A 23,140-nucleotide genomic window follows, 5' to 3' on the forward strand; every position below is an offset into this window, starting at 1 on the left:
GGCATTGCTTCAATAAGCTTCTGCAACATCATAAGATTTATTTAATCCAGTGTTGCAATAATTTTTCACCTGCATTGCAGTAGAATCTTACTTCTACACAAAAAACTTAGAAGCTTAGAAAGTGTTAGATCTAAAGGGGTGATTAGAAATAGGACTATAATTAGCAATCTTTGATAATGAGCTTAATGACTGTCAATTTAGGAGATTTAGGTATGTAGCCCATGCTAACAGATGAACTGTGAACTGACTATGTCAAATAATGGTTTATTTACTGTTTTAATCCCTGTGTTGGTATCAGATCTAATATACATGATGAGGAGCTAATTACAGTAAACATTAAGTTATAGTCTTATATTTCTCTGTAACTGGTATATTGTAATGGCAAACTCAAAAACGAATATATTCATGTGAGTTACTTAGAGGCAGTGCGTGGCTTGTTCAGGTGTTTCCTTAATAAAGACGCTTGTGCAGGTGTGATGGATCACAGTATAAACCAATAGGGAGTGGCAATGATATATGTTTATACTTCTCTACATCCAATCACAATCAGATTCACTCTATCTGGATGGATAGATTTATCTGGATAGGGGTTTTATTGAACGATGAGAAGCAGAAATGAAAACCAGCTGAAATGAAACAGGAGTATTTATATAGATAAACACCATTTCTATTTAAGTACAAAGTATTTATAATTTAGTTACTAAACATCTCCAATTAGATCTTTTACTAGCTCATTCTAAAGTATAGTATGAAGCTCCATCATTCCAGAGAACACAGTTCCTCCACTGATGCACAGATCAATAAAAAGGGTTTAAACCCCTCTATAACCCACATTCAGTAAAGGTCATGGCGATTATCTGCTCCAGAGTGTCCTGTTCTTTTGGTGAGGAACTGGATGCAGGAATCAGCTCTTTAGGTGACCACCAGAGGGAGACACATGCCTAAATTTACCTGTTCATCTCCCCACAGTGGAGCTACTGCAGAGAAACCAGAAACGATTCCAGATCAGAACTAAAACAAGAAACAGAAATTGTTCTCTTAAGTTTATCTCTCAAACCCCCACTCTGAACAAGTTCATCTCTCAAACCCCCACTCTGAACGAGTTCATCTCTCAAACCCCCACTCTGAACGAGTTCATCTCTCAAACCCCCACTCTGAACGTTGTTTCCGCTGCTCCACCCAAAATATAATAAATAAATATTAAATCCACACAGGGGAACAAAATCAGCATCAGAACACTGACCTTAATCCCACCAATTACCCCCCTCCAATCACACACACACACACACACACACACACACACACACACACACACACACACACACACACACACACACACACACACACACACAAACCATACACACATACACTCACGAAAGACACAGCCTTATTCTGCAGGAATCCCTTCTCTGTCTCTCTCTCTTTCTCTGTCTCTCTCTCTTTCTCTCGCTAAGCCCCGCCCCTCTGTGTGACGGGATGGTAAAAAGCTGTGCGGGTCTGTCCGGTTTCAGTCGGTGAGTCTCGCGCTGCCATGGCGCCGCTGCTCCGCTGCCCCGGATTAATGCGCGCGTGCCGCGGTTTTCCGCTTTGATCGTCTGTTTGTTTCTTTGTTTGTTTATATTTTGTTTTATTATATAAATTATATATTTCTATTTAGTTTTATATAAATTGTATCCAGATGCTGAGTGAAGAGGGAGGGCGCGCGCTCGCGCTCTCGGCACGCGGGGAGTCCCCGGGCGCGCGGCGGGACTCTGCGGTGAGGATGATGAAGGTGATGATGCTCACGGTGTCACTGAGGACGGAGTTACCGCACGTGCACGGGTTCGGCTACGGGCGCGCACCCCACTGACACCTCTGAGCGCGCGCGCGCGCGGGCACACGCACATGGAGACTCCGGCGCGCTGCCTGTCCTCCTCTTCCTCCTCTTCTTCATCTTCATCATCGTCCTCGAGCGCCGGCCCCCCTCCGGACCCCGCAGCCCCCCCGATGTGGAACGGCACGGAGGAGGCGGCGGCGGACGTGGACGCGCGGCGCCCGGCACTGCGCGCGCTGACCGGCTGCGTGCTGAGCGCGCTGATCCTGTGGACGCTGCTGGGGAATGTGCTGGTGTGCGCGGCGGTCGTGCGCTTCCGGCACCTGCGCACCAAGGTGACCAACACCTTCATCGTGTCTCTGGCGCTGTCCGACCTGCTGGTGGCGGTGCTCGTGATGCCGTGGAAGGCGGCGGCGGAGGTGGCGGGATACTGGCCATTTGGCGCGTTCTGCAACATCTGGGTAACATTTGACATCATGTGCTCCACTGCGTCCATCCTGAACCTGTGCGTGATCAGCGTGGACCGGTACTGGGCCATCGCCAGTCCGTTTCGGTACGAGCGCAAGATGACGCAGCGTGTGGCGTTCGTGATGATAGGGGTCACATGGACGTTGTCGGTGCTCATCTCCTTTATCCCGATCCAGCTGAACTGGCACAAGGCGCGCGTGGAGAGCGTGCGTTCCTCTGGGGTGATCAGTGATGCCGCATCTTCTCCCGCATCCTGGACGGCTTCCGAGGTGCACGGCTACGACAACGACGACGGCGACGACTGTGACTCCAGCCTGAGCCGCGAGTACGCCATCTCGTCCTCGCTCGTGAGCTTCTACATCCCAGTGGCCATCATGCTGGTGACGTACACGCGCATCTACCGAATTGCGCAGACGCAGATACGCCGCATCGCATCGCTGGAGCGTGCGGCCGAGCACGCCCAAAGCTGCCGGGAACTCCAAAGGCACCAGCTGCACCAGCAGCAGCAGAGCCACACCAACACGCTCAGGACGTCCATCAGCCGCGAGACCAAGGTCCTGAAGACACTTTCGGTGATCATGGGCGTGTTCGTGTGCTGCTGGCTGCCCTTCTTCGTACTCAACTGCGTGGTGCCCTTCTGCGCCAGGAGGACGACCACCACAACCACGACAAAGGCGACCACCACCACGACGACCACCACGACGACAGGAGCGTGCGTCAGCGACACCACCTTCGATGTGTTTGTGTGGTTTGGCTGGACCAACTCCAGCCTCAACCCGGTCATCTACGCCTTTAACGCAGAGTTCCGCAAGGCCTTCGCCAGCCTGCTGGGCTGCCGGCGGCTGTGCACCAGCACGCCCGTGGAGACGGTGAACATCAGCAATGAGCTGGTCTCCTACAACCAGGACACGCTGCTGCACAAGGAGATCGCCAGCGCGTACGTCAACATCATCCCTAATGTGGTGGAGTGCGCCGAGCGAGAGGATGCCTTCGACCGCCTCTCGCAGCTGGCGACGCGAGGGCACGTGGATGACCTGGACGAGCTGGGAACGGACTCGGCGTGTGAACTGGACCGAAGTGCCGCGGACATCAGCCTGGACGCTCTCGCCACCTTCGAGCCCAATGGTGTGCACTGAAGGAGTGTTGGAGACACGTGGGGGAAAGGGGTGTTCACCATTACCTAAGCACCTGCCAGGTGGAGTGTAGCACCATTGGCTTGCACTGAAATGTGAGGTTTGTGGGGGAGGTGCCTGTTCCACCACCTGTTCACACCTTACAGGTGGAGCTTCACACTCAGTGGCCTGTGCTGAAAGAGCTGGGGTTTGTGGGAGTTCTCCACCTAAAAGGTATGAAGAGGTGGTGCTGGTGGAGCTCATGAAATAAAGGGTGCCTCACCTGTCCTTACCTGTCAGGTGTGCACAGGTGTTGCTTAAGGCATGAAGTGAGGGGTGGGGCCAAGTGTAAATGTGTCACATGTTGGGGCAGAGCTTCACGCTGCCTGACGGAAGCTGCTGTTCTGTTCTGTGTTCTCTCTGCACCGGATTTGCCGGCACGAGCCGGACGGCATGCGGCCTAAATGCATCAGAGATTTGAGGCTAATCCCACGGAAATGGGACAGGAGAGATGCAACACACACACACACACACACACACACACACTAATACATGTATATATACACAGTGCACACACACTCGTATAACAGGGGTTCCTCAAGGGTTCTTTACTAAAGGACGTCTCAAAGTCAAACCATATATGGATGCATATATTGTGAGTTGATGCCTCCTACATACAACCATCAACTCAAGAACTATCCAGATGCTTTCCTGGTTTTAATTGGTTCTTTGTCTGATACAGAGTTCTTCAAACTGGTGGAATCTCCTTTTAGATCGTTGCCTATAGCACCAAAAAGGGTTCCTCTAGGACAAGTTTATATATATATATAAATTATAGGGTTCTTTTTAGTAAAAGGACAAATTTTGAGTAAATAACAGTTTGGATGTTCCACGCTTTGCAGGTTCTAATCTGTTTCTGGTCTGTAAAGGAAAGGATGATAGGATGACCTATTAAGGTTCCCCAATCATAATACAACTTTTTGCAGTTCTTTGAGCTTAAAGCGAGTTTGCAAATTGCACTGTTTGCACTGTTCCACATAGACAACTTAAACGATCATATTTATGCCTAAATGGTTCTTTGTCTGGATAAAGGGTTCCTCAAACTGGTAAAAAAAACTCTACTAGATGATTCCTTGTAGCACAAAAATGGTTCTACAATCATCAATCATTTTCAGCCCTATACAGAACCTTTGTTAAACAATAAAAAATATTAAAACTGTATGGCTGCCTAAATTATATTTTGTCCAGGTAAAGGTTTAGATGGTTCTCTGTAGCACTAAAAACAACCCTAAGCTCTATAAAGAACACTTCTAGTCTGTAGTGGAGATACAAGCATTCAGACATATATCGGTTCTTATTGGGAATTAAATGTGCCAGTGCTTAAATGTTTATATGTCTGGTTAAAGGGTTCTCAAGTACAGACAATAGTTCCACATAGAACCAAGACAATCCAAGAACTGTTTAGATGATTTAGTAAACCTTATAAAAATTGTTCAAAGTTCCTAGAACCCTTTTGGTTCTATAAAGAACCGTTTTTGCACAAAAAGTTAAGATCTATAAAGTAATATTTATTTACATGGTGCTTTTAAAATAAGGTTCTTCAACTGCTCTTCAATTAAAGCAATGCAAATGTAAAGAACCATTTATGTCTCAGACACCCGACTAAACAGCTCTTCTCCACAATGCAGAACCTCTGTGTTCTCTTTGTTTCTTGAAGGAACCTTTAAATTTGATTCTAGAAAGCACCAAAAGGGTAAAACCCCCTTTTCCAGAAGTATTTAGAATATTCTTAAGAGAATATGTATTATATATTTATTATCAAAAAACATTCTCAGTAGTACTAGAAATAATTTTTGTTTAAATATGGAAACATATTTTAACCATCTTAGAGAAGAATCCCATTTTAATTGGAGAACCCTTATTTTAATTACTGTAAATATAGAGTGAACTGTTTTTGGTGCTGTTTAGAACCATTTTAGAAACCTGCAGTAGATTTTCCTCCATCATGAAGAAGAACCAAATAATTAAGCATTCAGATGTTTGTTTGAGTTTGTTAAGGTTGTTTGTAGAACCAGTACCATTATTAAGGAACCCTGGGAGAACCCCTTTTTTGGGTGTAATTAAAAATGTTATATGTTGTTTACATTGTGTCAAAATATCCTGATGAATGGACCAATAGAAACGCTCCAGAAGTTATGGGTATGATATAGGTGTGATATGATTTTGCACAGTAGGCTCTGCCCTCTACACTCTTCACTCTTATAAAGGTTCTTCAGGGGTTCTTCAGTAGAACTGTGAGTTCAGGGCGATGGAGGTTCTTTAGTTTTTTGTTTACATTGTTGTGGGTTCGAGTAAAGCTGCCACTGGTATTTTTTATAATCTCTATAAAGGTTCTCAAGGTTCCTGTTTAACTGCAGAACCGTGACCACCGCTAGAACCGGTGGAATTCCTGTTTAAACTTTTTTAAAATAAGAAAATAATGGTTCTCTCCAGCACTGAAACAGGTTCCATGCTTGTGAAGGAACCTTTTTTCTTGCTGAGAGAATGGAGTTATATAAATATATTAATATATATAAACTCTTCAGGAAGAAAACCACATCACTCTAAAGTGGGTGTGACAGTTGAATAAGCTCCTCCTCCTTACACGCCCACTTTACACTGATTGGCTGGAAAGTGAGTGAGGGTACATATTCATTTCTCCATACACATATTTTACATATATTCATACTATTTCATTTTCATTTACATGGAAATGATTAAAAGTGTAGATATTACATTTATGCTGACAAAAGAGATGGATTCACTTTTCTAATTAAGCAAATGTATGTAGTACAGCACGGCACGACCGCACTCACATATAATACAGATATTTATCTATTTAAACTGGTTCCAGTACCTAATGCTGTTGGTCATCTTCTCATGTTGCCATAACAACGCTGTCCACCAATTTTCCCACCAATCGGAGAGATTATTAGTGAAGTTGTAGTGTTTACACTTGCTCTGAATTCAGTTTAATCTGGGTTTGGGTTGTGGATCGTGTATATGGAGTTAATGGAGTCCATCGCTTTTTTCAGTGCACAAACAGAGCCAAACACAGAAGTGCCCTCAGTCTATCTATCTATCTATCTATCTATCTATCTATCTATCTATCTATCTATCTATCTATCTATCTATCTATCTATCTATCTATCTATCTATCTATCTATCTGTGCTCTAGTACAGTGGTTCTCAAACCGTTTAGACCATAGCACCAATAAATTAAATTTTTACAGTAATCCACACATATTCATCTCCTCATATGTTTCACCAATTGTTCTTCTCTCTTCTGTTGTGTGGAGTTTTCCCGCTCTTTTACAGTCTGTAAGTTAGTATTATGGTTTATTAATAAAGTATTTTATCCTACTGAGAATCTCAGAATCAGGATTTAAACAGAGGAAAATAAACAACAAGAGAGTCGATCAGTGAACTACAGTGTAAATCTTATTTATCTGTAATTAACTGTAGTGAACTGATGGTGAACTGTTGGTTGATAGAGCAGATCTTGTGGTGTTCCACAGGGTTTTACTGTAGGACCAATCAAACTGATGTTAATAATGATAAAACTGTAGTTCTGACAGTGAAGGACTGAAGTGTAGATTATAAACAGCTTCTAAAGGCGAAAAAAAAACACAAACTAACATAATGATAGATAAAAATGACAGATACAGGAAACTTTATACATTTTAGTCTTTAATATTTTAATGCAAATGCAGATTTTTGTTCTGGTGTCATCTGGTTAGAGTACCACCAGTGAGAGAACCACTGCTCTAGTGCACAAACTGAAACACATACCTGCCTGACTCTCCACCTCACCTGCACCCCTCACCTGTACCCCTCACCTGCACCCCTCACCTGTACCCCTCACCTGTACCCCTCACCTGCACCCCTCACCTGTACCCCTCACCTGCACCCCTCACCTGTACCCTTCACCTGTACCCCTCACCTGCACCCCTCACCTGCACCCCTCACCTGTACCCCTCTCTCTCTCAGAGAGGCTGTACTGTGACTCCGCCCCCTGACTCTGTACATTGACTGCTGATTGGACGTCCCCTGTACTGTCTGTTCCCGTGTGAGTGGAGGTAGTTCTGTACTGTAACCCCGTTGGGCGTGGTCGTCCCGTCCCGCCGCGGTCCGTCTCTCATCTCTCATCTTATTGGATGTTATTTTTATGGTGATAGTGGTGATCATTAATGCACCGGGTCAGTGATGCAGTATCTTCAGAGATTAACCGAGCGATCGCGGTAATTACAGCAGCAGAGACAACCGGGTCGGACAAAGAGCCGCACTAATGGCTTTTCAAATGAATTCACAATGTGGGACAGTCTGTCTCTCTGTCTGTCTCTCTTTCTGTCTGTCTCTCTCTCTCTGTCTGACCCCTTTTCATGCCTGGCATTATCAGCTTGGTTCCTGGGTGATCTGATCATAAATGTAAAGTGTGAACAGGTGTGAACTCAATACAGTGTGTCTGAAGGAGCATCATAATCCCATCAGCATCTCAATACGCCCCCCGTCAGCAAAGCCCCGCCCACATTAACCATATGTGACACCACACCATCCACTGTCCAAGCAGGTTAGCTTAGCTGCATGCTACACAACTACATTCATAACAACTCGTGGCTGGAGGATCAAAATTGGTTCCTTCTTGTATAAAAGGTTTTATAAAGAAATATAAATATTTTATTTATTATAATAAGGAAACTATAGAGATCAGAAATAATTAAATAAGCTACAGAAAAAGGTTTTATTATATATTTTATTAGAAATAGCTGTTTGACAGCACTGAAAATAATCCATATCTGTACTGTAAACATTTCACTCCAAATGGTTCTATTTAGTATTGAAAAATATTCTATATAGTTCTAAAGTTCTGTATAGTACTTAAAGAATGGTTGTATATAACACTAAATGCTTTCATACTGAAAATTGTTCTGTTTTATAAAGTGGGTTCCTAAAAGGCTCCATATGATGATACAATATTGGGCTGAAAACATCTATATATCATCTATATATAATAATGAAAAGGTTTATACATCCACAACAGCAAAGCCCCGCCCACATTAACCACGTTACCGCCCCTGCTGGAACATATGCAATAACCACATGCGATACCACACCGTCCACCGTCCAGGTTGGTTAGCTGAACTAAACGCCACAATAAGGTTAAACCCGTTGCTGCAGCATAAAGTGAACAAACTGCTCATCTGAATTTGTGCTGAGGACTTTTGTTTGAACTGCTGTCGGTTTAATCTGTTATTTATTCGTTTATTTATTAGATATTATTAATCAGATCATCCAGGAAAAGCAGGTAAACCAGGTGTGAACAGAGTCTCTCTCTTTTATCTATCAGACACATTGTGTCCAGTGCAGACTGGGAAAGGGATGCTGGGTAAATCACTCGCCTGTGTACGAGAATGTGAACGAGATTCTGTAGAGTCTGTTTTACTTTACGCCCTGTGGGTTTTTTTATCTGTACGTGCGACACAACATGAATGTATGCTGTCCTTCAGTGACGTGGATCAGAGTGATGTATGTTTTTATAATAAAACTGTGTTTACAGTCCAAAACACTGTGTCTGAGTTTATTTCCTATCAGAAACACAAATAAATCTCAATTACTCAGAGTTTCCATCAAACAGATGTTTGGAGATGACCCCGCCCCTTTAGACTGGGCGGATTCAGACTGTAAAGAACTCACACTAATGATCAGATATTTTTCATATTCAAGTCCTGCTGTAGAAACTGTATACATGAGCTCATTAACAGTTTCATATGTTAAAGAACTCATGCATATTAATCACCAGTGACTGTTTGGATGATAAATATAACAATAACCTCCATAAATATTTATAATAAATCATCCTCTGTATGAAACAGTGTTCTGTGTAGCACTGAAATCTGTTCTATATAATATTGTAAATCTAGATCTATACTGTATAAAATATGATCTTTTTATTGCTAAACAAATAGTGTGGAATCTTTGTCATGCTTAAAAGTTTTAGATCTGTAAATGTGGAACTGAAAGGTTGTTGAATCCTAAAAATGGGTTCCTTCTTGTACTAAAGGTTAATAAAGGTTCTATTTAATATTGTAGAGATCTGAAATAATTCTATAAGGAACTGAAATTGAGCTCTATATAATCTTAAAAAAGGCAGGACAAGTATGAGCGAGAATGAACACGTCCAGTTAGCTGCACCGTTAAAATAGCAATCTATCAAATCAGAACACCCATGATTAATTAAGATAACTAGTACATGACTTTTGTACATTTTAAGCCGTACAAAAATCAAAGCCCTAAATCAAATTGCACTGTGCACAACTGACAGCTCACCTGTAGATAAAGCTAAAAGCTCCTCTTCTATACACCAGTAAAACTGCAGTACAGTGAAAATAACCAGTCTGAATGGGCAGCACTTTATTGAAAATGCTGGCTCCGCCCACTATGAACTCTCTCACCTGTAGCTCACTCCTGATCAGCTCACTCTCAGAACCTGTTTACCGGGTCTGGGTTATGTTTCTCCTGTGGGCGAGTCTGAGTTGATGGAGGTGAGGAGACGGTCTGCTTTCATCCACAAGTCAAAAAAGTGATCAATAAATCCGATCGATAAGAGCAAATCTATAAACAACAACAGCAAACACAGAGTGAGAGATCTAACAACATCGACAGAGAGACAAAACAAGAGAAAAAGAACAAACATCACATCAACAATACAACAAACAAAACAACAAACAATACAACAGACTCAAAAGTGAGGAACTTCATATAGAGTGGAGAAAAGTAGATTTGTATCTTTCCTGGTCTTTGTTTGCTGCTTGGGTCTGAAGGTAAAACAGTATGAGAGAATGCTTTGGGTTATATATAACAGAGTTTTTACTAAATAAAATAATAAAAACATTTTCACTAGCAAAAACATTATATCTAGCTAAAACACAGTATATCTTCATGACATTCACAGGCTTTAAACAGCACCAAACAGGAAGTGTTGTGATGTCACATCCTGCTATTTTGATGAGAAACCTGTAATTAAAAGTCCCCCCAGAATAGTGAGGAACAGTTTCCCCATGATGGATGGCACCCAGCACAGTGAACAATCACAGATAAGCAAGTTTCCATCATTTATAGATACGTTTCTTAATATAAAAGCACGTCTGAACAAATTTCTGGCCAATAGAAAGCACCAAACTTCTAATTACAGTTTTTCTTATTATAAAGAAGAGAGAGCAGAAGATCAGGAATAATCCTACAATTCACAAACCAGCTCCTCCACCTCCTCCTGCGCCGCCATGTTCCTCTCTCAGATCTGATTATCAGTTCTATATCCCACTGAAGGACACTGAGCGGATCTGTTCTGCTGAATGAAAGAACAGAAATGTTCTCAGGGTCTGAAATTCTATACCTTTCACACAGTTTCACGTTTTGCCAGAGTGACACATTTCTGAGACTGATGAATGAAAGAGAAGTTAATGGGTCAAGAGGGTGGAAAATATTACTGCTATAAAAATATATATATGTAAATATACTACTACATAGTATAGTATGAGTCTGAGTGAAGATTTTTGGGTGCAAATCTGAACTAAACCTGTGCTTAAATCTTAAGTCTTACGTGTGTAAATCTGAGTGAAGTCTTAAGGCTATTCAGTGAGTCTAAGTCTTGAGTCTCTGTTATGAGAGTCTGAGCCCAGTCTTTCATGGCTTTTGGTTGTCAGAGTCTGAGTATAGTCTTGTAGTCTGGTCTAGAGTTGTTGAGTCTGTTGTTCCAGTTAAAGCTGTTGTGATCTGTTGTCTTAGTCAGTCTCTTGGTTTGAGTCTTAAGCCTTTGGGACTCTAGTCTGAGATTTGAGTCTGAGTACGAGTCTAAATCAAGCCTCTGGAGTTTAGTTTGGATTCAGTTCTTCAGTCTGTGGGTGTGAGTTGAGTGTGCACTCCTGGTAAAAGTGTGAAGTCTGGAGTCTCTGTGAGTCTAGAGCAGAATTACAGTCCTGTAGAACTTTCTGTTGGAACAGAACTTTATTTAATAACATCGGTTTCTCTCCATTCCTCAGTTCTCAGATCCTGATCTGGAGTCAGTTTAAGCCTCAGTGTAGTTAGTTATGGGTTTACTCAATTAGCCATAGTAAGTCTTTGTGGGCGGAGTCTGAGACTCTGTGTGGGATCAGATCAGAGCCTTCGCTTTCCTCCCTTTTTCTTCTTCTATTTCTACTTCTTCTTTTACCTCCTTCCAGCAGTTCTCTCTCTCAGACCCCCTGCTGGTGGGCTGGTCTGGCGCCCCTGGGGTGGGTATAATTGCTTGTATATAAGATTCAGTCTGAGGGTTTTAAGACTCTGAGTCAGTCTAATGATCACCGGCGGGGAGGTAAAGCGATTGGCTGGTGAAGTAAAAGCTTTTACTGAAGTTTTTGATCCTAAAGGAACATATGAAGTTTAAACAGTATTTTCACTGTTCCCCAGCCCATACATAAATCTACATTATTTATAAATACACATACAGGAGAGGACACAGTTCAACAGACAGGACAGTGCAGTACTGATACGGTAGAATAAAATGTGCATTGTAGAATAAGGTGAAATATATGCAACATACTGTAACATATAGAAATAAAAAAAAAACAAAGTCTTACATTAATATGATTACTGGAAACATCCATAATGAATACTAGTACAAGTGTTCTTCAAGACTTCAGTGCGGTCGTTTAATAATCCTTTGATGTTTCCTAATACATAGAAGTTTGAATACTGGTTTATATACAACACAATAGGTATTTTTCTAATGTTGCCATCCCATAACTCCAAATCAAGCCTCATCCATTTATAATCCAGCTTTTAAATTTAGTCACATCCATCGAGCCTGTAGCAGGTTAACTCCTCCCATTCATTCATTTATTTATAGCAGTTTAGACCTGTAACAGACACCAGGTCCACACTTCAGTCTAGACTGCTTTATAGGCAGTGCACAGTAGGTCTCCAATGAGATCATTTCTCATTAACATACAGACTGCTTTTCCTTAAGTATTCAGACAGTGTGAGTGAGTCCAGCTGTTCACACACAGCTGTATATCCTCTGTAGGACCGCCCCTCTCAGCCTCATCACTGCTCCTTCTGCGCTGTGATTGGCTGAGCTGTGATTCCTCCATTCAGTGTTTCAGGATTAAGCCCTCAGCCGGGCGTTCAGATGCCCAGTCAGCTGAACTGTGGGCAGATACTGAGATACGGGGGGGTGGGGGGGGGGGGGCAGAGTCACTGATCCACCAGCCTCAATCAGAGCTTATGCAGATGACATAACCGGGCCAGTCCTGAAGCAGGCGAGGGAGCGGGACGTCCTGTGACACAGTTCTGCAGAGATTTCCCACAGTCAGGATTTACTGTACTGAAACTTGCCTGCAGCCCTGCAGAAACCTGACCCTGCAGAACAGAGTTCCACACCTGAGCTCCACCTCACCTGCACTGCACGCTCTGTTACACCACTGACTCAATCACTTCTATTTATTCTTCAAAATTAAAAATATATAAAACATGATTAAAGGTTTAATATAGCCAACCATTAAAGTACTGATAATAGTTTCCCTAAAGCAGCCTGAACTCTATAGTACATAAACATCCAGGGTCAATATACAAAACCTACATCTAACCTAAACAAATTGTTGTTTCAATGAGTGTTGCAGTGTTGTTGCCGGGGAGAAACCTGCACTGCTACAGACTAAAACTGTATCGTTTTCAGTGAAGAATCCAGGTTGTGTTTTGGATCTGATGATGATGTTCAGGTTTGAGTTTGGAGGTCTTTGACCTGGACTGAAGAGTTCACACTGTAAACTGCTGAAGTGATTGATGATCTGAGGAGCATCATCTCATACAGTGAGAGTCGGTCACTCCTAGTAGTGATAGGAGGAACATTACTAACAGTGATCTCAGTGATCTGTGCAGAACATCCTGCAGATCCATGTGTTGCTTCTTTCTCTCCTGCAGAACTTTCATTTTTCAGCAGGATAATGTTCACCCACACACAGCAAGGGTTTCCCATGAATCACAAGGTTCTATAGCCTGATTAAATTACAGAGTTCTCCCTAATATTGCGCTATACTCTAGTACATTCACACACATATGATTATTAATTTTATCTACAATATATATTTCTTGCTTTCTTGTAAAATAATCTTGAACTTATCTTTTATTCACCTGTCTGTTTACATTTTAACCAGGGGTGTCTAAACTTTTGAACACTGCATAAGGTTTTGAGGCCATGCAGGTGTACAGAGCCAGAGTTTACCTACAAAAAAATAAGAACAGCAAAAATCAGAGAAAGAGAAAGAGAATGAGAGAGGGAGTGTGAGAGAGAGTGTGAGAGAGCTCTGGTTACCATCCTGAGGTGGGACAGTAAATAATGCATCTGCAGGATGCTCCAGTCTCCGCCCCCAGATCTTCTTCATTATCATATCCTGCATTCTTCCTCCGTTACTCAGCTCATCCCTCAGGCTTTCTCTCTCTCTCTCTTTTTCTCTCTCTCTCTCTCTCTCTCTCTCTCTCTCTTTATAAGCTCTCTATTCTTTATTATTAAACAGGCGGTATCAGTTACTGAATTCTTAACCACTGATAAATGATGTAAACCATCTCTGTTCTGATTGGCTGCACTACACTAAACCTGGTATATCAAGCAATCTGGGATAAACACACTTCTTATAACTTTACCATTAATGGTTGGAGCTAAACTGCAGTAGGCTGAATGGGTGGGGCTAAACGTGTACATTTTACAGTTTTGTGACATCATGAAAACAGAAATCAAAGCAATTTTTAAAACTCAGATTGAATAAATACTAAAACTATGATTTTGAAGCGTTTAGATCTTTATTAAAGTATAAAGGTCTAAATGAGATTGACTCTGTTATCCGGTTCTGTCGCTCTGTGGTTGTTAAATAAAGGCAGATCTGAGCTGGTTGGATGGGATGGTGAAGTCGGGTGAGGTTGGTCACTGTGGGCTCTGGATGTCTCTGATCGCTCGGTGCAGCAGATGTTCAAAGAGCTGAAAAATGCTCCAGTGATCTTACTGTCGCAGCGCTAATGAGTCTAAATGTGAAAACTGAGGCCATCAAACAGAATTAGCTCCATTCTCTGGGGCTCCGGCTGAAAGCAGCTGCAATGTCATACCTGCACTTTATTATATCCCAATTAATCTCCGCATTAATCACGACTGTGTTCTTCTACGTTTTATAGCCCTAACGAGCCCCGACAATTAACCCAATCAGTTTCTTCAGCATTAAATACAGGAAACATCAACTAAACCCCTGACGAGGTCACCTGTAGATAATTCACCACTCGCCCCCAGTTCCATTCAGTTCCATAATCTCAGCTATTACTGAGAGAGAGTAGAAAGTCTTCTCTGGAATGAATGAATAAACTGTAGGAACGGGTGTCGGGATCTTTTCTCCGCAGTGCTGTAGAGCAGCAGTTCTGCAGGTGTTTGGGTGTTTGGGTTAATCTGCTGGATTCTGGATGAATCATGTTTAGTGTGTAAAAGCCTTTAAGTGAGGAGTTTTCTTCTCCAGTAATCAATAAGTGGCGCTCCGCTCTGGCTCAGCGGTTCTGCTCGACCCAAACAGCACCGGACGGCAGACTGACAGTCGAGCCGGTCAGAAGGTAACATGAAGATCAATATCTCAGAACCCAGAACTTCTCCTCAGAGCTCCGACTCCTCCGACCCGCTCACCAGATCAGGAGAAGAGAGAGAGGGAAGCCGGAGTCCATCAACTGCAGTTCTGAGAAAAGATCATATAAAGATAAAATACGCGAAAACACATTATACTCTCTCTCCTGCCTCCACAAACTTCACAAATTTCCACAAATTTCCCATAATCCACCTTCTGTCAATGCTTGGCTAAAGGTGTGTCATGTGGTTACCTTCAGCCAATCATGGACAGATCCCGCGTAGCATTGGATTGCTAATACCTGTTTGTAATCTAATCTTTGTTTATATACTTGTTAGTTTGACTTTGCACTTAGTTTGCGAAGTATTGCCAACCAGTCCACTGCATATGAAACATCTTCTTCCATGTTTTGTCTGGTTATTACCAGCCTCTAACTGTTTACCGTTTACTTTCTGGGAATATAATTATTATTTTAGAAGTGTTTAATCAGTAAACCCAGTAGACTCTTACACTTTTATATTTTTTGGCTGTGTTACAGCTCAGAGATGCTGGGCAGGATGAGCAGTGGGAGCACAAACCCACCAGACAGTTCTGTGAGAGCAGAGCAGAGCCATTTTTCAGTCCAGCTTTACATCCAGCATTTCTGAATATCAGGTTAAAACTAACATTAAATGAGCAACTCTATTAGTCATAATTGATCCAGTGCTTTATATTAATTCATAATGATGAACATAAACTTTACAGTTATTGTTTTCTATTAAGCTTTATAAAATCTGCTTCCGAAATGTTTCAGCGTCACAATCTTTTAGTTTTTCTTTGTTTGTTTTTTGCTTTTTTTCAGTACTTTTTTTGTGTAAATGGAAGCTAAAGCCTGGATGGGACCTGCTGGTGTTCAGCGGGGGTTAACATGGCGAGTGCTGTCTGGAGTGTCTGGGCCAGGTCTGGATGTGCAGGTGTGTATCTGGCATTAGTGCTGTGGACTCTGTGGAATTAGCATTAGCTGGATTAGCGGTGTTTTATAATTTGTGGTTTGTGGAACAGGGTCATGCAGAGCGGCTGATGTGAAACATCCATTTACCCTTATTCCCTCCAGTCTGTGCTCAACAATATAGGTTAAGTGCTGATATGCTAATGGAGGGAATGTCGCTAATATAAAAAATAATAATTTTTGTAAGAGAGAGTCTAACGGCGAGAGGATCTGCTGCTCCTGAGAGATGATTCTGCCTTTTATATAAAAATACTCTGTACCACAACACAGAGCAGTTTATATATATATATATATATATATATATATATATATATATATATATACTGTATATATATATATATATATATATATATATATATATATATATATATATATATTTACATATTTATATATATTTAGATATAGAACCTAAAACTGTGTTGAAGCTGTACTGAAACTATGTTGAAACATTTTTTTGAAACTGTTTTAAAACAAATCTGAAACGGTGTTAAACTGTGCTGAAACTGTGCTGAAAATGTGCTAAGGCTGTGGTAAAATTGTGCTGAAGCTGTGCTGAAGCTGTGATGAAACTGTGCTAAAGCTATGCTAAAGCTGTGGTAAAACTGTGCTGAAACTGTGCTGGAAATGTTCTGGGTGAAGGCTGAGTCTGAACAATGCTCTTTTTAGAGCACACCTGTCACTTAATGAGACATAACGACCCAAACGAGCCGTCACTCATCCTCCAGTATCACTTCATCTACACACCCTGCATAGAAATTAAGAGAGAGAGAGAGAGAGACAGAGAGACAGAGAGACAGAGAGACAGAGAGAGAGAGAAAGAGAGAGAGAGAGAGAGAGAGACAGAGAGAGAGACAGAGAGAGAGACAGAGAGAGAGAGAGAGAGAGAGAGAGAGACAGAGAGAGAGACAGAGAGAGAGAGAGAACACTGACTAATGCACTCAGCTTTAAATTACCCTTCATTCTCTAATTACTGATCTATCTACCCGTCCGTCCACCTGTCCATCCCCGACTCCACTTACACTCCTCTCCTCTCCCTCCTTTACTTTTATTATATCACTCTTTCTATCTGTTCTATCTGTTACACCTTTATTCCATTCCATTTTTTCTTCTTTTTTCTTTTCTTGGTTGTTTCTGTCTCGTGTTCTTGCTTGTCTTCTCTGGTCTGCTTAATTTTCTGTCAGTTTTGCTTGTCTCTTGTCTCCGCCCCCAGCCCCGCCCTCTCATTAGTGTCTCACCTGTTTCATTTGTGACCCTATGAATGGTTGTGGCTAAATAGCTGTAGGCTGATTGGATAATGTTAAGAGGAATGGGAGGTCACATGTAAACATGTTCACTTTTGTGACATCACAATTACATGTAAATTATTTGCATGTGTGGCTTTAATAGACTTTAGATTTACAGTTAATTTAGGAGCGATAAGAATGTGATAAGAGCTCTAAACACACACAGAGCTGCAGCTCATCACCGTTTATTAATGTAAAATAATCCAGAAGACAGAATACACACACAGACCTGTATCAGTGTGTGTTTGTATGTGTGTGTGTGTTTATGTGTATGTGTGTGTGTTTATTTGTGTGTGTGTGTGTGTGTGTGTGTAAGTGTGTTTGTGTGTGTTTAATTGTCTGTGTGTGTGTGTATGTGTCTGTGTGTGTGTTTATGTGTGTGTGTGTGTGTAAGTGTGTGTGTGTGTGTTTATTTGTGTGTGTGTGTGTGTGTAAGTGTGTGTGTGTGTGTGTTTATGTGTGTGTGTGTGTTTATAAATGATGTGTGTGATATGCTACATTGTTAGATTAATGGGTTGCCAGACAGTCTGGTTCAATACAAATATGATTTAATTTGATCTGATTAGAAGAGACCTGAACTCCTTCAGCAGAAACACAGCTAAGCCCCGCCCACTTCTCTAATTTATGTGCATAACTAAATAACTAAACAGTTCACTGTGTTAGAGAACTGTGGGTTTGGTGTGAAATGCTCTGTTCTAGATAACGTTACTCCGTTATGGTTCTTCACAGAATCATAATTACTCAACTCATCCATCTTCTGCATGTTTAATCTGATCTTCAGATAATTCAGGGCTTTTTATTAAAGACTGTAGTTTAATGAAGGCCTGATATTTATACACTGAATCTTCAGAAATGATTAACTTTTCCTTGTGATGAGTGATGAGTGTGTGATGATGAGTGTGTGATGAGTGAGTGATGAGTGTGTGATGAGTGTGTGATGAGTGTGAGCTCGTACTGGTTGGATATTTAAGTGAAAACATTTACCTGAGGTCACTCCGCACGTCTCCCGGTCGTGTTGGCACTGTGGGCGGTGTTTGGTCAGTCGGGTGATCTGATTGGCCGCTGGGTTTGGTATCGGGTGGCGGTGGAGGTCAGTGTATGATGAATAATGCAGGGCTGGACGGAGTGTGTTGTGTAACTCTGTCTGTGAACCGGCTGATTAATCAGAGTACGGCACTATCAGCGCTCGGTACACTCCGCGGTGCTGCCGGTCCCGCCGGCCCGGACTGTGCCGGGTCCTCCTGAGGGACGGGGCGGTTCTGTGGTGAACATCACACACCCGTCCGGAGGAAACGCCGGGTGCGGTTACCTGGAGAGAGCGGTACTGAACACACGCAACATGATCCAGTCCGTCTTAGACCTCAGTCAGGGTACAAACACACACACACACACACACACACACACAAACATACAATACACTACTGTTGCCAGATTTCAGCCATGGCAAAACCAGATCAGTGGGTGTTGGAAGATATACTGTGTCTCCATCACATCCCACATTCATTCATCTATACTTCACATCTATAATGACCTCAACACACACTTCAGTTCACACACATCTCAATAATTCTGATATTTACTGACTGAGTTCATTTCAGTTCAGTTCCTCTACCACACTGACCTCAGAGCAGTACAGGTGTTTACACTATTAATATTTCCTCAGTGTTTAAAGTCTCAGGTGTGAATCTGAGGGTGAATCTGCCTGATGGAGGAGGTGTTTAATGGAAAGTGTATTTCTGTGTATGGAAACAGAGATGCGTCACTGAGCTAATCGCTAATCGCTAATCTAAATGAATGGAGCCGATGCTAATGACTCTCACCAGGTCCTTCACTTCCTCTCCACACTACTACTCTCTTAATAAGAGGTTCTTCAGGAGTTCGATATCTCTGACGGATAAACGATTATCTGCTGCTGTAACGGATCTTCAGACTCGTCTTTTATCTGAAACTGGATATTTTATGCTTTATTAAACCAGCAGAGAGGGGTGAATTCATGCATCTCTACACACGACTCAATAAACACACTTAACTAAAAGAAAAATGACCTTTTTAAGGTACAGAAACTCGGTCTTTAACAGGAATCTTGGGAAATATCTGTCCCACCTCTGGGAACACTGGTGGATGGAGTTGCTATGGTAACAAGAGAAGATGACCCAACTGGAACATTATTTGGAAACACCTGAAACTGCGGCAAAACGTCCTGATAAAGAGATAAATACTGTACTGTCCCACCTGTGTTTGGAATGTCTTGGAGTGTTTGTGGTTAAAATGCAGGAATGTATGTTTATTAATAAAGATTTATAAACATTAATTTGCTTTAAATAAAAGATAAAACACGAAATATGTTGGGTTCACATTGTATGTAATCAAAATAAATATGGAACAAACATTGTGTTTTGTATTTATTTGTATTTTCCATCATTTTTCTATCGTTTTTTTCTGATTCAGGGTTTATATTTAACCCACTCTGCCCTCAGAGCAGCAGATCTATAGAAAGACCAATAAATGCACACAAATATAATGAACATACATTTACACTATAGATTCAGAGCATGTTTTTTCAAACTGTCTATATCATTATTTAATTTCTAGCATGACAGAAAAGTTGTCTACACCTGTATAGGTTGTTAGGTGTTATCATGTGAGTGAGGTTGAACACTTCTAGGAATTCTACAAACACATTAGTCTATAAACTCATCTATCAAAATAGAAAATGACACTTTTATGGTATGGAAATTTATGGAGATGTTCTTTAACGTGAATATTTAGAAATATCTGTCCCAGTAATGGGAAAATTGGTGGACAGTGTTGCTATGGTAACAGGAGAAGATGACCCAAAGCACGTACCACTGGAACCAGTTAAACTACATTAAAAGTCCAGTGAAACGCTGAACGCCGTGTTAGATTTTGCGGTTCTTTCGCAACAGTCTGCAGAGGACAGAGACTTTCTCACTCCGTCTTCCTCGTCCCTCATCATCACTCCGCTCGTAGATTAACGGGGCTTTTCCAGTGATTGGAGCTCCTGGAGAGCAGGACGGCACTGCGGAGGTGATGAGGAGGTGCTGATGGGAGCAGTGATGAAGCTCTGGGGATGCTGGGAATCGGCCGGTCAGGAGAACGGGTCCGTAATTATCTCGGCTTTGCTGTTGATAAAGAACCAGATCTGAGATCATTAAGATTAATTTAGGATTAAAGTGTAATCAGACTCAGAGTTCAAGTGATTTATCACAGCATGTCCTGCTGATGTTTGCAGGTGAAGCAGCTCATCAACATCCGGCTCATTACGCCTCATTTTAAAGCTCTTCAGAGGTCAAACACGCCTCCTAACTCCTTTTAACTCCTCTTAACTCAAACACACTTTATCTAATTTAATCATTTCTTATCAAATTAAGTTAATTCAGTGCATATATAATACCTTCTTAACCAATCAGAATCTCATATTCAGCTGTAAGAGACAATAGACAATCAGTTTACTATGAAACACCAATCACAGTCTGTATTTCAGTTAGACGTGAGGCAACAAGCGGCCAATAAAGACCCGGTTCTGAGATCATTAAGTTTAAATTAGATTTAAGGTGGAATTGGGCTCAGAGTTCAGGTGATTTATCACAGCATGTCCTGCTAATGGTTCCGGTGATGCAGGTTCGCAGGTGAAGCAGCTCATCAGTGTAACGACGTCCGGCTCATTACGCTTCATCTTAAAGGTCATCAGAGGTCAAACTCGCCTCTTAACTCAACAAAAGTCCTCAACAATTCAGTCACCAATTTAATTCATTCTCTAAGATCCACATGATAAAATAATGCGGCGCACCTTAAACTTTTTTCTACTAATTCAGTCTCAATATAATTATATAGATTATTGATGCTCTGATAAGCAAAGAGGAGATCAGTTATAGAACCATCACAATCTGTAATTAACACCCATATTTACACTCTATTTTGGTTGGTGGGTGGGGCAACATGCAGGTAGATTTAAAGGCAGAACCAATCAGAAACTGTATATAAGCTGTGGGTGGGATAACAGAGTCGTAGTTCAGTATAGGAGCAGATGTTGCGTAGAGAGAATAGGTAGCACTGCTATGCATTTTAAACTCGTGTTTTGTGGGCGGAGTCTTCCAGCGTTCGGTGGGCGGATTCTTCAGCCCAAATCCAGGTGAGCAGCTAGTTTAGTTTGTGCTGCAGCTTCAAGTTTCCCCTTTATTTATTAGCTGGCTATCATAGCTCATGTAGCTCGGCTAACCCGTCCAGACAGTGGACGGTGTGGTATTGCTTGTGGTTATTACGTATGTTACGCTAGGGGCGGTGACTATGTGGTTAATGTGGGTGGGGCTTTGCTGTTGGGGGCAAATTGGGATGCTTTTGGGGCGTGTTCATACTATAATTATTATAATAATAATGTGTTGATGTGCATCGCTGATCTGAACGTGATAGTGTGGTTTGAGTGATTGAACTGATCTCAGAACAGTTTATTTTGGAGGATAGTGTGAACAGGTGTAGTCAGTTCCAGTCAGTCTGAATCCCAGTTAAAGTCTAAACTGGGAGGAAATGGGAATGAGGGGATAGTGCTGCTCTTACTGTAGCGCTAATGATGAGTTTCCCACAGTCTGATCTCCCAGCGTCTACATTAAAGTCTGATTTTAGGTGCAGTCTGATCTAAAATGCTTTATAATGTTTAATCGAGTTGTCTCCCAGTTCCTCCCGTTTGATCTGTTATTAATGCAGATATCGCTTATCGTTATAATCCCTCTGTATTAAACATGGAGCTGTAGATCTTCAGCCTCCACCCGTCTCCTCTTTCAGACCTCATTACTGACCTCCATACGGACCCGACCGGAACCTGCACACTCACACTCACGCTGAAATATACAATACATATACAATACATATTACATATACAATATATATTCAATATACCAGATAACGTCTTCTACTGTACACAGGAGTTTAGTAAGAGTTATTTCTGATCCTGTTCTAATACTAATACTTCAAATGAACTCTACATCTGTGCAAATGCACACACAGAGTGTCCAGTCTCTTTAGTAGAAAAGTACTGCCAATAGATTAGGACTCTCTGGAGCAAATAAATAAATTCTGTTGGCTTTGTGGCTGCGCCGATAAAATAGCAATCCACAAAAGTAAGAGCTCTCACAGAGAGTCTTAAAGGGAATGACGAGCAGGTTCTCTTCACTAGGTTTTGTTCACTAGATTTTGTTCACTATAGGTTCTGTTCACTAGGTTTTGTTCACTATGTTCTGTTCACTAGGTTTTGTTCACTATAGGTTCTGTTCACTAGGTTTCGTTCACTATAGGTTCTGTTCACTAGGTTTTGTTCACTAGGTTTTGTTCACTAGATTTTGTTCACTATAGGTTCTGTTCACTAGGTTCTGTTCACTAGGTTTTGTTCACTAGATTTTGTTCACTATGTTCTGTTCACTAGGTTTTGTTCACTAGGTTTTGTTCACTAGGTTTTGTTCACTAGGTTTTGTTCACTATAAGTTCTGTTCACTAGGTTTTGTTCACTAGGTTTTGTTCACTAGGTTTTGTTCACTATAAGTTCTGTTCACTAGGTTTTGTTCACTAGGTTTTGTTCACTAGGTTTTGTTCACTATAAGTTCTGTTCACTAGGTTTTGTTCACTAGGTTTTGTTCACTAGGTTTTGTTCACTATAAGTTCTGTTCACTAGGTTTTGTTCACTAGGTTTTGTTCACTAGGTTTTGTTCACTATAAGTTCTGTTCACTAGGTTCTCTTTACTAGGTTTCGTTTACTATAGGTTCTGTTCACTAGGTTTCGTTTACTATAGGTTCTG

At 41.6% G+C, this 23,140-nt stretch overlaps 1 protein-coding gene across 1 annotated transcript; it reads left to right on the forward strand.

The window, feature by feature from the left end:
• Window positions 1-1,526: 1,526 nt before the first annotated feature.
• Window positions 1,527-8,996, forward strand: drd5a (dopamine receptor D5a). Its single transcript, XM_049467767.1, has one exon. It carries the CDS (start codon window positions 1,885-1,887, stop codon window positions 3,415-3,417), a length of 1,533 nt encoding a protein of 510 aa, XP_049323724.1. The 5' UTR covers window positions 1,527-1,884; the 3' UTR covers window positions 3,418-8,996.
• Window positions 8,997-23,140: the final 14,144 nt, after the last annotated feature.

The sequence above is a fragment of the Astyanax mexicanus genome, chromosome 19 (genome assembly GCF_023375975.1).
Source record: "Astyanax mexicanus isolate ESR-SI-001 chromosome 19, AstMex3_surface, whole genome shotgun sequence".
Taxonomy (NCBI): Eukaryota; Metazoa; Chordata; class Actinopteri; order Characiformes; family Acestrorhamphidae; genus Astyanax; species Astyanax mexicanus.